Source organism: Lipophrys pholis (genome assembly GCF_963383615.2).
Source record: "Lipophrys pholis genome assembly, chromosome: 10".
In the NCBI taxonomy this organism is placed as follows: Eukaryota; Metazoa; Chordata; class Actinopteri; order Blenniiformes; family Blenniidae; genus Lipophrys; species Lipophrys pholis.
The window spans coordinates 11,849,986-11,865,924 of NC_137640.1; the positions used below are offsets into that span (position 1 = coordinate 11,849,986).

The window sequence follows — 15,939 nt, forward strand, 5'->3', positions numbered from 1 at the left end:
TGACATTATTGTTTTTCTCTCCTGCAGGTGAAGGCCGGTATGGTGCATCATTTATTTTCTCAGCAGTGGTCCAGCCTGCAACAAATGTGCTCACCTGATGCTACATCTACTGTCTGTTCTGCATTTTCCCACCACGTTATCATTACTTTTGAAACAAGCTTTACATCTAATTTATCTTAATAAATAATGCTGGCAATAAGTAAATGCCAGCGCTAGTGCTGACTGTTTTTGTCGAGCGCAGCTCTTTCTATAGACGTCCTGTCATGCTGGAGTTATAGTGCAGAGTTTTCTCTCCACAAACGTTTTGTCACATGAGCCCTGTAAACACAGTGTGAATAAAAATCAAATAAAACAAAAATATGCTTATCCTTGACAAAAAAAACAATGAATGATTTCAGATAACTCTGCACGAAGTTAACTTAAATCTAAAAATGGCTCGGCAGAGTGGATTCTGCAATAAACTTGTCGGCAAACATTTTGAACTGTGCTGCCACCAAGTGGACAAAAAGTGTTGTTGCGGAAAGAAGAGTGCGCGCAAGTAGGATGTTTTGTTTTTTTACAGTCCCCGCAGAGTAAGTACACATACAAAACATTGGTTCATAAAATAAACTTTTTGCTTTGTTTAGAACCTTTACTGTCACTCAAAGTTCAGGCGTAAACCTGCTTCAAACAACAACGAGATGCTGATCAGACTTGCTGATGGGATTTTGCCCGTTTCATCAAGGCGATCACTGTCTTTCATTTTTCAGGATATGATCTAAAATCACACGTGAGAGTAATGATGATCACAGCATCAGTTTAAATGTAGGTGTATTTAGTTAAAGTAGTTTTTAACCTGCGTCCCACTACTAAACCATTTTTATTTGTCTTTATTTTCATTATCAGGGTTTTATGCACATGTATGTTGATGCTACTGTCTCGACAGTGAATAATCTATTACAGTTGTTTCCCACCTGAGGTCCAAGAACACTTTAAAGAATCTAGAGCTCCTCCAATTGTATGACTGTCAGAGTGGATGTATCCACCAGGGTGTGGCTTCAACTTAATGTTTTGGTTGGTCAGAAAAGGAAAATCAGCTTTTCTTTAAGGCAAACTATGTCCCTTCAGAGGAAAAATAAATAAATCAAGATTGACCTATCATATTATCTCTCTGTTAAACGTTAAAACACACGACATAACACACAATTGATTTATTTACAATGAAAACACTTTATTCAATCATGTTATAAGTATCATTTAGCTGAAAATAAACCAACGAGTAAAAATGAAACAATACAGTTTGAAATTTAATTCGGATTCCTTGTGACGTACTGTCAGATGCACCAGAACAGGTGTTGATTTGAATGGCTTTTAATTTAGAGTCCTTTCTGTCAAATCACGAGAATACTGTCATTCATCGTTACACATTCCGTTCAATGTTTTACAGTAAATATGAGCACAAAATAATGAAAAATTAAAAAAAAATCACAAGTCTACAGTAGAGTTGTGCCACACAAGCATGGCAAGCGGTTAGGATAAACTAGCGCAGAGTCCACATGCATGCAAGGTTTATTGTCTACACAGCTTGGATTAAAAGAGAGCGTTACAGGACATCAAAAGCACTGAGAGGGTAACAGAAAAATCTTTTCTAATACTGTGCAACTCTGTTCAATAACAAAGGCCTATGTTAAAAGCTTTGCATTACACATTGTTACAGAGGTTATCCTTCAGTATGTGCTCCTAGGACATACAAAATAGTCAGCTATTAGAAAGCACATGGCACATATAACAGCTAAGATCTCCTTTAAGTGATATGAGAGCAAGAATATAATAATCATAATACGACGATAGGTGCAATCTTCCTTTTGTGTGTCTCTTTCCGACCTGGTACAATGTATTTTACATACAGAGCAATTACATTTGCATGATGAGTTAACTGTACATGGCACTTCAATAACACTATTGAACAAATAAACAGTGGCAATGACACGGGAAACAATACAAAACCAAATAAATAGAAAGTGTTGTCTTTGTTCAGTCTCAAAAATAGTATCCGGTTCCAGTTTTGATTCATCTGGTTTGAATTTGTTCACTGCAGATTGAAAGTGTGCCGTCGCTGATGAATCCAAACGCAGAGACACGGGAGCAAGGTGGAAAGACACGTTTAGTTTGTGTTTCTCTGAAGAGAGTTACTCTACTACACTCCTTTAATACAGTCAAAGATGAAAAACACAACTTTCAATTTCAAGAGATTCTCGAGACAGTATTACCACACAGCTCATGCCGCTGATTATGTAAACAGACTTTTAAATGCGAGCTGCAGTATCTGTTTCCTGCAGCACTCAGGAGAGTACTCAAAGTATTCAGCTCACTTTCAATTAATCTTCTCTCCCTGTCTTATTCATCCATCGCTTTGCTCAGAGCAAGCCACCAATTAATCAAAACTCTCAGAGAACAAGGGAAATTGAAACTAAGATAAATGTCAGTGTTTGTCTTCTCTTGCCTACACGAGACATGAAAGATGATATGGAAGCTCTCAGCAGTAATTCCTCCTCTCAGCTTGTGTCATCGTGTGAATCTGAAAGAAGAGCTCTATCTCATCCAATGGCAAAGAGCAGGTTGATCATCAGAGATAATCTGATGACACCTGAACTGCTGGATGAAATGAAATGCATAATGGGTAGAACTAACGGAAAACCCTTCGAACAAACAAGAGCTTGATGTTTGGGTAATATTATTTTAAAGGCGGGAGGGTGCCATGCTCCTAAGAATAAGTTAAAAATTCTGCCGACGGAGTAAAAGTGAACGCATTTCTTTAGTTCCTCTCACAGGGCCTCAAAGTTTAAAGATGGTTACCCAGGAAAACGAGACGGCCGCTCTTCCGCCGGTCTATTCCTAAACGCATGTCTTGTTGAGGTCAACTTTCAATGGCAGCGGCCCGGCTTCCTGGACCTCCTCTGATTGTTTCACGGTGACGGCGATCACAGGACTCAGGTGGTATGGGTTGACCTTGTGGGCATTGTCCAGGAACTCTTTATCGCCATTGATACTCAGCTGAAAAGATAAAGCAAAAAGCAGTGATAAGGTTGAGTAAACGAGGAGACCTTGACCCCCAACCGGTGCCAGATCTGGTGGATTTTAGGGGATGTTGTACCTGGAGGTCAAAGTCGAGGGTGTAAAAGACCCGCCACAAATAAAACACCTGTAATTCAACTATGCTTAAAAGTGCTTAAAAGTTATAGTAGTTATGATATACTTTTTACAATTCAAACTTTATAGATGGTATACCCATAGATCACTGGGATTGGGTCCAGTGCCTCGCCAACCTGGGTTTGAAGAAGTGGTACAGAACATAGATGGAAAAATAAGCTCATCACAGAAAATACCAAATGTCTATTTGTAATTCAATTGGTGTGTTTGTGTTGTGCTGAGAGCAACGGTGAGCTCACAAGCTTCCCAGATAATCCCAAGCCTGTGAAGTCTTGTGAATGGGTGACTGAACGGTAGACGCAATACCAGCTGCAGATCTTTTTCATTAGCACCTAAAACACAAACTGACAGAAGACGGACAAACTGAGGACAAAGTTGGGGACAAGACTGACCAACCTGATGCTGAAAAGTGTCTTTCATTAAACATGACACCATTGCAGGCTTAACAATACATGGTCGTTTCTTTTTTCTGTTGTTTTGTCCTTTAATCTCTTTAATCATTACTCTCCAATCCTTACGAAGCACTGCTGGCAACAATTCAATCATTTCATTCATTCATTTCATTTATTTATTGGCAGATGGCTGGCTGAGTCACACCCTGCACATCATGATTGTGTTGTAATTACAAACGCTTGGTTGTTGAGGGTTTTAATTTCAAAATAATGAATATGTTTTTTTTTATATATAAGTATTTATATACAGGTACTATAGTGTTATTTTATTTACACGTATTGTTTGGCATCTTTAGTAATCGATCAGAATTTATGTTACAATAACTTCACATAGTATTAACTTCCAAAAACATTTGTTTTAATAATACAAATATCCTTTTTCACCCTCCACTTATTCCTTTTTCGTCATGTTTTTTTATCCTTCTTAAAAGTTGAAGATTACAAGGAGGAAGGCGTGCTGGGAAAAGCCCATTCTTTCTTTTCTACTGCCCACAAGCCATGTTAGAGCTGCTTGGAAAAATCAATGGAAAAAAAAAAAGAAGTGGCTGCATCATGGGAGCAGACAGTTTCAGTGATACAAAGACAAAGATTTTCAACTGTATGATGTTCACACTCGACTTGTGAATATTTCCACAACGAAAGTTATGTGAAGAGTGTATTACAGTACAAGTAACAATGGTCAGAATATGCAAAATATCTGTATAAATAAACAGATCTGACGAGGTAGTAAAAGATATAAACACAACAGTTAGTGTCACTCAAATCAGAGACTCACATAAAGCACACTCTCAATTGTGGAGGGACGTATTAAAATGAAAAGGTCGGCGACAATCCAGTATCATAGCTGCTGTTAATGGGAGACGCTGATAACAATTAAATATAAAGGTAATCCATTGTTCTTTTCTCCTTTACTCCGCCGCTATTTTCACGAGAGGAGTTTCGTGTTGAGGTGAAGCACGTGGCCGTACCTGAGTTTTGATGTGTTGCTCCGGCGCCGTGACGAGGCTGGCACAGCTGAGCCACAACATGACCATGATGGAGAGGAAGAGACATGCAGCTAAAATCCACCGTGGAAGGCCTGAACGTCTGGAGGGAGAAATGGCAGGTCAAGGACAGAGATGGTGAGCCACACTGGAAGTTAGAATACTGTGGGACGCAAGTATTGACAACACGCTTCCTTTAGAATGACCCTGAACATGTTTAAATGCATTTCAGACTTGGCTTCATGCAATCAAGTGAAACACAATTAGTGAACAGGCAAACATTTTCCTCTCTAAATTCATTTTAGATGAAGCTTTCGACACAAAACTTTCAGTGGATGCCAGAAACAGCCAAAGTATCCCAAACATACAAAGACATAAAAGCAAATGAGTCCCTGAGTGATGTTATGAGATATAAAGAGGAATGACTCACAGATTAGATGTTGAACACATTAACTGAAATGTGTTTCTATATACAGTCCAAAATCTGTGTTTGGTAATGACAACTTCAAAGGGGCTTTGTGTTTTTAGAAACTAGTCAGATGCATTGCTCACTTGTGATTTCAGCCCATTATTCCACACAAACTGTTGAGTGTATTATTCTTTTCTTTGTACTTCCGAATTCCAGTTTTTTTTTTTTTTTTTGAAGCGCTTCAGAAGCGGCCCTCGGCTCTTGAACAACTCTTCTGACAACTCTTTGTTCACTCTTGTTCAGAAAGCTTGCAAAGAGGACTTGATCATAGCCGGTTTAAAGAAAATTATAATTAACTCTACATGTTTTGATTGTACAGTACGTCACGTCAGACTAAACCAGCTGATGCCAATTTGGAGGACTTCTTTCTAAATATTAGCAGAATCCATCTGGTTTCCTTTTCTTCATGTGTTCAACTAATGTTCCCTGTGTCACCGAACTTTATTGAAGTTAATTTCATTCATGAGGTTTCTTGTTCAGATACTTTGTGTGTGTGGAATATTAGGATTGTTGAAAACATCTGGTGAACATTGTTTATTTTAAATTATTATTATTATTATTATTATTAGTCTTTACAGTGAAAATGTAAACTGATATGAAAGGTTTCCCCAATAAAGTAATAATCGTGACTCTTAACTCAAAGATGATGGGCATGTAATTACAACTCTATATCTCCAGCTCACCTTGACATGCAGCCGAGAAAGTCGTGCTCAGCTGTGGGGTCTTCTGTGTGCTGGACAGAGTGTTTCCCTTTGCCGGCTGCCTTCTGTGCTCCCTTCTCTCCATGTCCCCTCACACCTGCCACACAGTAAGAAACACAGACACAGTGCTAATTAGTCTGAGGCGTTTATTACAGCAGCATTCTGTACATGTGCCGCTATAGATAGGCTGAAAAATGTTTGTCTGGCAGCAATGCGAGAATGCTGTGTCAGTGTTCTGACCGTGGGGTCTCTGGGTGTGGGAGTGGACCTGAGGCCAGGGTTTTTCAGCTACATTGGATCGAGGTGCCTGCAGCTCCGGAAGAGAGTACTCCATCTCTGGCTGGCTCTAGAGGCAAGAAACAGAGACAGTAAAGATTACTGTAACCAGTGGAAGAAATGCAATTGTTTAGGTTCAGCAGCAGAACTATCAAGAAGCTAGAAAATATTAACCACAGGGGTTTCATTGAGGTGTACATCCATTAATGAATGAAGGAAAAATCTTCAAAGAACAAATAATCCAGTACTATATATTATTAAGATGAGCTGAACCACCTCAACTGCCTCCTCTGAGGCTCCACTGTGTGTTTCTTCTCAAAGACTGAGCTCTTCACGCAGTCAAAAGGAGTGAGTATCACCACCTTAGAAAACTAATTTCAGCTGTTTATATCAACAATTTCAGTGTTTTGTTCATGACACAAACTCCATGACCAATAGTGAGAAAGGGGATATTAAAAATATTAACAGATTTGTGCTTGACTCCCTTGTCACACTCGTCCAGTACAACCACTCCCATCACTAATGATGGCATACCTGAACTCCTCTACCTGGGGAAGGTTATGCCCTCCTACCTGAAGAGGGCACACTGTCACTTTATATAAGAGAACCACTCATAACTGAAGGAGCTTCATACTCTAAAACTATCATCCCAGTGAAAAAAAACAAAACAAAACCATTTGAATGTATTTGCTAGTAGATGACTAACTTGTGTTTTCCATTGACTATTGAAAAGATTTGGCTGAATATATATCAAAATGTTTAACAAGTCCTAAAATATTGTGTTATTTTCACAAGTGTAAAAGAAAACTCACAGAAAAATTGAGTTTTAAGACCAGATATCAATTTACATGAAAAAAAAGGCACATTGTGGCAATAGTAACGCTCTAATTTCATTGTATTAAATGTCAAATATTTGGATTTGCATTGTGCTCAGTTGTAAAGAAATGATATGTGCACCTCAGAACCAATGTCACCTTCAGTAGACCAATGTGAAAATATATAAAACAAAAACACATTTTGTTTGCTCTGTTCAACAGAAAGGTCAGAAAGTTCAGTACATGCGATGCCATGGATGAAAGAAAGCCAGATTGGTACTGGGACTTGTCAGCCTGAAAACTCCAGGTTAGTGAACGATGGGTCATGGTGAAGTGTGTAGGTTCTTAATCAACTCTTCTGTTCAGACGGAATTGACACGATTTATATGTGCATCCCAGGATTAAAGATAAAGGTGTTTTCATCTAATCTGAGAGCATTTAGTAGAGTGTGTAACTAAATCAAGCCACTTCAAAGTAATCATCATTTCCGTGTTTTTCTTTCCAGTCTGCTTAATATGTATCTTCACGCACCGAAATCTGCATAGTAAAAGTTCTGGTAATGGGAACACGTCCCTGACAGATAGCTTTTAAAACAACTGCTATGCACACAGAGAGCCTGCTGTCAGTATTTGCACCAGTGTGTTTCATTGTATGCGTAGTGTTTCTTGTTCCCCCGGAGAACTCATTAAAATAGGATTTTGGTTCCCTGCTGCTTGCCCTCCCTCCACTTCAGCAGCAGATGCAGTCGGCAGTAACAATGCTACTGCTGGCCTCAGCAAGAACACACACACCTAAACACCTATCAGAACAGCACACCCACATCCCGCTGCAGCAGGATCAAACCTCTAAATTATTTATTGATTCGGACACTTAACCGGTTCATTGGGCTTCTGAAACCTTTTTGTCATATTTGGCACGATAACGTGGGATTGAGGGCTCGCCCACCGCTTCATGCACTACTCCATTCAGGGAGTGAGTGATCTATCAGAATAATTTTAATTACTGGTACAAGATAACAGAGCAGTGCACCATACTGTGGTCGCTGCAGAGAAATGACTGGTAAATGGTAAATTAAAGAAAGTCATTTTTACAGCTGGCCTCATTGGCCCGCATGAGCAGTGTTTTTCCTACAGAGTGCATTGAAACCATATGAAGCACTGGTGTAGAGTCTCTGAAGAAATGAGGGTAAAAGTGAAAGGGGAAAATCCTCATTTGCTGCAGGCTGAAATGATCTCACCATTTGAATGCATAGAGCCTATTCTACATCTGCCCTGCATTATGAGGCGGGTTCAAAAGGTGCTATACTTTACAGAGGCAAAGAAAAATAGGGGCTGGGAGGGTCCGGAAAGGTCTCAGACAAGAGGATTAAGGGCAAATAGTACCCCATTTTTCATCAACACTGCAAATACTTGAAATTGAAGGGATTACTGAATCAAGGTGTGAATGTGTCTGCAGGGGGAGTGTTTCCCTTGTGATGGAATGGCGACCTAGCGTTCCTGTCCAGGCTTTACCCAATGGTCTAAAAATAGTTGATCAAGTATAGGGCTTCAGAGAAACCAATTAGCGATCATAATGGTACTCTCAAAACAAAGCTTACAGATGCCATTGTGTACAAATGGACAGTTTGAGGGATGCCACTGTTTATTTTATTGGTAAATGACAGAACACAGTGATTTCTCAATAGGTTGTTATATTGCCCTGTAGGTTATTCAGTTGCCTGCATGGGGAGTGATCTTAATGAGGTATTAGCTCATCACTGTCTTGATGAGCATCACTAAATCTGGTGAAGTTAAAAAAAAAGAGTTTACAGCCCTAATTAAAATCATTCAGCGTGGATCTGCCTGTTATCAGAGGCTTGACTATCAACCATGTGGTGACGTTTAGGGGGAACCAATATGGCTAATGACCCCCCTCGTTTGCCTTTGCTTTGGAGCCCAGATATATAGGATGAATGGATGGACGGACTAATGGATGGCTCTTATTCGGCTAAACACTGGTACTGAGTTACTGTCTGATGAAGGAAACAACTAAAGCAACAAGTGGGTCGCTGAGAGTCTGAGTTCTCCAGCACAAACCTCTGGGTCACACTCCCTTCATACATGGGTGTGTCACATTATTTCTCTGTCATATTCAGGCTTTTTCTTTCTTAAAAATTCATCTGGGCTGCATGAAGAAGTCCAGGTAGAGACGGTGCTGTGAATTCTCCCGCTCATTTGGATCCGTCCTTTAATTCTCTTAAACTGACACACTATGGGAAGCTGAGCCGTCCAAACCACAGGATGGGAGTGAAACACGGCAGTTGGGAGGTGAGGATGCGCTTAAGCCATATTTCCCTCAAATTACATGATATAGGCATCTTTCCTTCGTTGGAGACAAAGCTTAGTTGTGATCTGAAAGTGACTTACTCCGCTCTCATAAATGGTTGCCACTGATTGGTTACTTGCGACTTCCTACTTGTTTTCTTTTTTATTATTTTTTTTTTTTTATGATGTCTGAGGCTGCACAAATAGTTATTTTCATGTGACGTCACACAATCCACACACAAGTATCCACAGATGGTAACAGACAGCGAGACAGCAAGATAATTTGTATGTCTAGCAGTCCTGGCTCGTCTCCCTCTTGCTATGCTGCCCCTGAACTTCACTGGACTTTTTCTGTTTCAACAGTCAGAGAGTCAATCTGTCAACTTCGTGGCAGTTTGCCAGCTGCCCACTAAACACAGGCCTGATCGTCTCTTACCCACCCGAAGAGCCTGGCTTCCCCTCGGTGTCTCAATGTGTGTGTGTCACTGCTATAAAGAGCAAGCATCCATCACCAAGTCCACGAGAAAAGGTGGCAATGACATGCTTTGGACGTGCTATATCTGCATGTAAGTGTGGCATTGCAGTACAGCTTGCACACAAATTATGTTCATGCAAATAGTGAACCCTCACCATAGAACTCAGTTTTCTGTCATACAGAAGCCCTTTTTTATGGGTCAATGACCGTAAATACTGTTATTTCCCATGGAAGCCTTTAATTATGGAGCTAAATGTATCATAAAAGTGGAAACACTTGAGAGGGAGGCAGGTATTTTTGTATTTGGGGGATATGGTAGTGTAGTCTGGTGGTCAGAAAGACCAAATCATGACATAGCTTAAATGTATAGGTGGTTTAGTGTATTGATTTTAGCAAAACGCCCATAATCTGGAATGGAAAAGACAAAGACAAAGCTGTACTAACCTCTAAATTTACTCTTCCAATAGTAGAAAGCTCACTTAATGTGTAATCTGCATCTTAATCTCAATGTGATTTGAAAGATACATAGTGAGTGAGAATAGATGGATGGTTAGATGGATGGATGGATGGATGGATGGATGGATGGATGGATGGATGGATGGATGGATGGATGGATGGATGGATGGATGGATGGATGGATGGATGGATGGATGGATGGATGGAAGGATGGTTGGGGTTTATAATAAACTTTAACTTCCAAACTGCAGACACGATTAAACATATATGATGTTGTTTCTAATGCCCTATCACAGTAATGGAGAAATAAAGATATGGCATGAACATTGCGTAAAATTCTTTTAAAATTCAAGCGATTACTTGTGAGTACTTCTATTGTCACATCCAAAACTTTATACCTTGACATAGTCTCTCTTAAATCTTGCACCGTGTTTCCAATCGGAGGTAGGTTCACCATCGCCAGCCCTTTCATGGTTATCAAATATGCATGGTGCCAAGGGCAGTAACATAATTTAAAAGGACATTCATAAACAATTAATGTGCGATGAGAGAGGAAAAAAAATCATTTGTAGCTCTCCAAATTCAGCCTTTTTTTTTTTTGCACCCTGCTGCATGACCTTCCTCACTCTACCTTTACAGATGGACTGAAGTGGAGCAATGAGATCTGTTGGCAAGGACCCAAAATATGAAGCACCGTACAGCAGAGGACATGTATTTTACAATCTTAACACGAAGCAGAGAAACCAAAAGTCCATCAAGGTCTACTAGCCGGCTTTAACCAGTTGTCAAAAACATAACAATTCAAGTCTTAATATGAGACTTTTTTCGCATTATGTATAGAGTGTATATATAGAAAATATGCAAGGATCAGATATTAGACGCATGTTTTTACTTTTCCATAAATCTTGAGACTTACATAAAATGTACTTCTCAAATTCCGATCAAACCTCCAACCTCTTGTTGCTGGGGAAAAAAAACCCTCTCTATCAATTGAGCCAAAGCTGCACTCATGAATGTATATAACACATGAACAAAACATGGACAGCATCTACTGAGAGGTGTTCATTTCTATTTTAGCAGTTTTGTTCCAGCAAATTTTGTTTTTTAAAGTTATTTCAATTGGTAGAATCTTTGTCTTTTGCTTGTCAAGTCACAATACAATTCACATTTGGTGACTTGCCTTTGGTCTAAATTGCCTTTGGGTGTTAGTGGCAATCTGTCACATCATTGATTTAGGTAGTAATTGATTAATTGATTGAGTCAGTTACTTCTTTAGTTGTTCAGGGTCACTTTCATCTGTCAAACGCTCCAGATCGATGGTTAATGTATTACAATTGATTATTTTGCAGGTTTATTTCTTGTCATTGTGACATGTAAACTTCTGCTTTTGCCAAAGAGCCTACAAAAACTAATTTACCCAGAAATCTCAAAATGTTGAAGACGGGGTACAACACCATGACATCATAAAGAGAATCAAAAGCAGCCACGACAATTGTATTCATATACATCTGAAGCAGAAGTCAACAGCAAGCATTCATCTTTGGAATATTATCTTTTAGAATAGGTTTTGAGATTGTAAACAATCAACATTGAGGCCAGTCCAAGACATTTACTTAGTTTCATGAGTCTTACCTGGAAAACCACAACCTTTCCATCATCAGCTTGCAGGTAGAAGGTCCAGGTGGAGGAGATGAAGCTCTGTGCAGAGCTGACAATGTCATTGCACCAACTGGACACGGCCTCCATCACGGAAGGAGGTTTGGGGCGTAGAGTCATGGCCCTCAGCTGCAGAAAAAAGGAGTAGCAGCTACTTCTTTATTGTGCTTCCATGTGAACATGCTTAAGTTTATGACAAACACTTTAATATGTGCATGTGGAACTGTTGGGGTTTTCTCTGTTAAAATGCCCAGAAATGACTGTGTTGTATTTTGCGCTATACAAATCGAATCGAAATTAATATTTGGACACCCAGTGTGTGTGTGTGTGTGTGTGTGTGTGTGTGTGTGTGTGTCTCACCTTCCTCCTCTTGAGCTCAGGTTCAGCAGGTTGACTTGCACAGCCGGTGCAGCACGCTTCCTGCTCCAGCAGTTTAATATAAGCCTCCTGACAGGCTGAAGAGAGATAAAGAGAGACAGTTGTGAAGGATGACAGCATAAATGTGAAGGTCTAAAAGCCAGAGAGGAGGAGGAGGATGAGGTTGACAAAGCAAATGAAGTAGTGAACAAAAGAGGAATGAGCAAGAGAACGGTAGGAGTAGGGTAGGACCCTGCAGATGGCTGAGCCGCACTGGGGGAGAAATAAACAGATCCAGGCTGCTAATGTGGGAAGAAAGATAAAATGCAAAGAGAATCGTTGCATCTGCCGGCCCCTACAGAGACAATTCACTCCACGCTGCCGTTATTGAAACAGAGGGCAACGGGGCATCTGCTGTCTGGACGGCAAATCACATCATTGATTTCCAATACAGCAGTTCAAACAGGCCGAACAGCCTCAAACAACCAGAAAATTCCCACTGAGCTTGACAGCTTTCAGGAAAGACTGAAATGTTTACCAGAGCTGTAGTGCTGAAGACTTTGATATCAAACGTCAGCCTCACTAGAACTCCCGTGAAAATAATATGTGGCTGCAACCTGCGCATTATTATCGACTTGGAGTCGAGATATTATTTCTGTTTTATGTTAAATTATATGTTGGCACAATGTATACTAATATTCCATAAATGTATATATTACATAGCCTGTGAGTGTGGTATAATCATATATTTTTGGAAAACAAACAACCTTATTGACCTGTTAAATGTCAGTAGAGTAAAAATATATTTAAAGATACCTTCCAAGCAGATGTAATTTGCAATATTAATAATAAACTAAAGTTAATGTATATATCACATACTCTCGGGTATGTTTTGTCATGGCTGTAGCATTTCAAACTGCCGGACCACCAAACTCATTCAAACCAACAATCCAAGAGACAGATTGAGACACTGACTCACCTCCCTGACACTCCTCCCTGCTGGTGTTAAAGCCAGCGTTGCCATTGACAAACTGGCAGATGGAGTAGAGGCGACAGCCACGATGACAGGCATTCATTATGGAGTCCTACCAGACACAGAGAGGAGAGAGAGTTCGGGGTGGGGGGTGGAGGGGGAGCACAAAATTAGAAGTGTCTACCGTAATCATGGATAAACCCCGTATAAGCATGTAGGTAAATATGACAGAGATGAATGATGACATTTTTTAATGACACAGTGCAGCTGTTAAATTATGACCTGTCATGAACTGTTTATAAGTAACTTTCAGTCCCTGCTGAGGAGAGTCACTGATAATGACCATGATGTATAAAACCTGAGTGCAGAATAATGTGCTGCTGAGAGAGGAAGACGCAAATTACTGTACTTCCCATGCCATTATGTCTTCATTTTCTCTGCAGAAATGATGCAAACAGCGTCCTCTGGTGTTTCTCTTGCGAAGGGGAGAGATTCCCAGATCGCCACCATGAACGGTGTGTTACAGCCCTGTGCATTTCATCATCTCATTGTTGATCCGGAGGGGATGAACGTCCAGACCAAACGATAAGAGTGTGTTGTATTTTCAACAACAACAACAGCAACAACAACAAAATGTTCACCCAGCACTTCTGAGGTTGCTCTCCTTGTATAACGCAATGATGCGACGGAGAAGTCGCTCTTTTCTCCCCCGTCCAGTCTTGAAAGCAGGTGATCGGTTTTACCGCTCTGCTCCTGCTGCCCTGCAGGATGTCTGAACCACACCTGAAGGAGGCAGGGAGGAGGAGGAGGAGGGAGGAGGAGGGGGGAGGAGGTGCTGCTGATGCTGCTGGGATGAAAAAACATCCCGGATTGGGAGATCTGGGCAATGCTGTGAACGTCTGAAACTAATACAATTTCACATCCACCACCGACTCTGGCTGTGCTCCGGTCCAGCCTGGCCTTGCCTGCGCAGGTGGATGCTGGCATTGGAGAGTTCCCGATAAAATTGCTGTTGCTCAACATATCTCCACTGCGCCCGATCCAGACTGTGGGCGGTGGAACGGCCCGATAATGTCGCCGTTTACTGTAAAGACATTTCTGTCACGAGGTCGAATGGCTTGATACCTTTTTGAACTGGCTTTTAGGATGCAGACTGAGAGAAGCTGCATCCATTTCCCGGCCTGATTGTGCGCGGCAGCATCCAAGAGGATGCAGCGGAAAATCGTTACGCAAAGACGCGCAAAGACGAATATTTTTTTTTTTTTATTCACATTCAAATCTGTACGCGTTTCAAACCAATGCAAAATACATGCAATTGTTGAGACGGTTGTTTTTATTTTAATTTTTTTGGTGCCGATTTGAAGGCGATAACAGCAGGATGTAGCCGGACGCTCGCTGCACAATAATGCGCTTTCCGCAGAAGACATCCCACCCCGGAGCGCACGGGAATAACTTACTTTAGCTGGGCTTTTGTTTTTGATGGTGAGTTGGCATTGCTTTTTGCAGTAATTGATGTCGCCCAGTTGGTTGTCAAACAAATCCGACGACGCCGCCGCGAGTCCGGCGAGAATCACCGGGAGCAGGGCCGAGAAGCCGCACATACTGGCGCCGAGCCGGAGCATCTCACACCCGGGGAGGAGAGAGGAACGGAGAGTCGAGCTTCAACCAGCACTGAGCTCCCTTTGTGGCGGCGGCGCTGCTGGTGCGGATGCTGCTGCTGCCTCAGCCCGGATCCTGTCTGCTGCTCCGCTCAAGTGCCTCTGGTCGTGGCGTCACCAGCATCATCACCAACACGCACGCGCAGGTCTCCACTCAAGCACGCGCAGACACAACCTGCAGAGCAGCCGTCACTGCAGTGTATAATGTGGCACTAATGCATTCATAAAAAAAAAGGTTGCAGTTAATAAAGGGGAGTGACAGATGTCCTGCACTGGGCAGGCTGAGAGGGGTCGTTTGAGAGAATATTGTCATTTAATCCTCCAATCAAAGTTTCAAGTATTACCTGGATGTAAATATCCCGCACATCACAATATATGTGAGCTACAACATGATACTGACTCAGCAGAGATTCCTAAATACATCATAAAACACCTTTATGTAGAGCAGTTCAGTAATCGCAATTAATTGCTTGTTTTTATTGATTTGTCTATCATGTACTTTGTAAGTTTGTATAATAAAGTATTAAAACAGGTAATATAGTTAAAATGTAAAGTGATGATGGGAACAAGAAAAATGAGTTACTTTCTGTTTTTCATGAAAATGAAAATGAAAGGTTCCAGAGTAATGTAATAACAGGTAATGTACCAAACAATCCATCCATCCATCCTTAGACTTCTTCCACTTCTTCTGTGGGATACTCAAACCCCAGACCAAATCACAGCTATGATTTTTCGAGTGGGTCCTGGGCTGACCTCAGAGGCCGCCCCCCAGAGGGACATGCCTGGGAAACCTCTAATGGAGCAGTCGCTTCACTTTGAGGCTCTCTCAGATGATTGGACTCCTCACTATATCATGAAGACTGAGGCTTGCCATCTTGCAGAGAAAACTAATTTCAGCTGCTTGTATCTGCAATCTAATTAATTTGGTCATGATCAAAGCTCATGACTAGAGACGATAGGAACATAGACTACCATGTAAACAGAGAGCTTTGAATTATAGCTCAGACTTTGTTCAACACATCACCCCTGCATTACTGTGGCTGCCAGTCCAAATCTGCAGCCGATCTTATGATCTCTATTCCCATTCATGAATAAGATACTTGAACTCCTCCACCTGGGAATACCCACACCTACGAGGAGATGAAATATTTTTCTATGGACAGAATAGAAAGAGCG

At 41.1% G+C, this 15,939-nt stretch overlaps 1 protein-coding gene across 2 annotated transcripts; it reads right to left on the reverse strand.

Moving 5' to 3' along the window:
• Nucleotides 1-1,187: 1,187 nt before the first annotated feature.
• Nucleotides 1,188-14,905, reverse strand: tmem59l (transmembrane protein 59-like). 2 transcript variants are annotated; one of them, XM_080474108.1, is made up of 9 exons: nt 14,563-14,867; nt 13,112-13,217; nt 12,136-12,230; nt 11,752-11,904; nt 6,035-6,140; nt 5,777-5,891; nt 4,610-4,727; nt 2,836-3,033; nt 1,197-2,095 (listed from the first exon to the last, which is right to left on the reverse strand). In XM_080474108.1, exons 1-8 carry the CDS (start codon nt 14,725-14,727, stop codon nt 2,875-2,877), a joined length of 1,017 nt encoding a protein of 338 aa, XP_080330234.1. In that variant the 5' UTR covers nt 14,728-14,867; the 3' UTR covers nt 1,197-2,095; nt 2,836-2,874. The 2 variants fall into 2 exon arrangements, with proteins under 2 accessions (XP_080330233.1, XP_080330234.1); XM_080474107.1 differs by having other exon boundaries at nt 1,188-3,033; nt 14,563-14,905.
• Nucleotides 14,906-15,939: the final 1,034 nt, after the last annotated feature.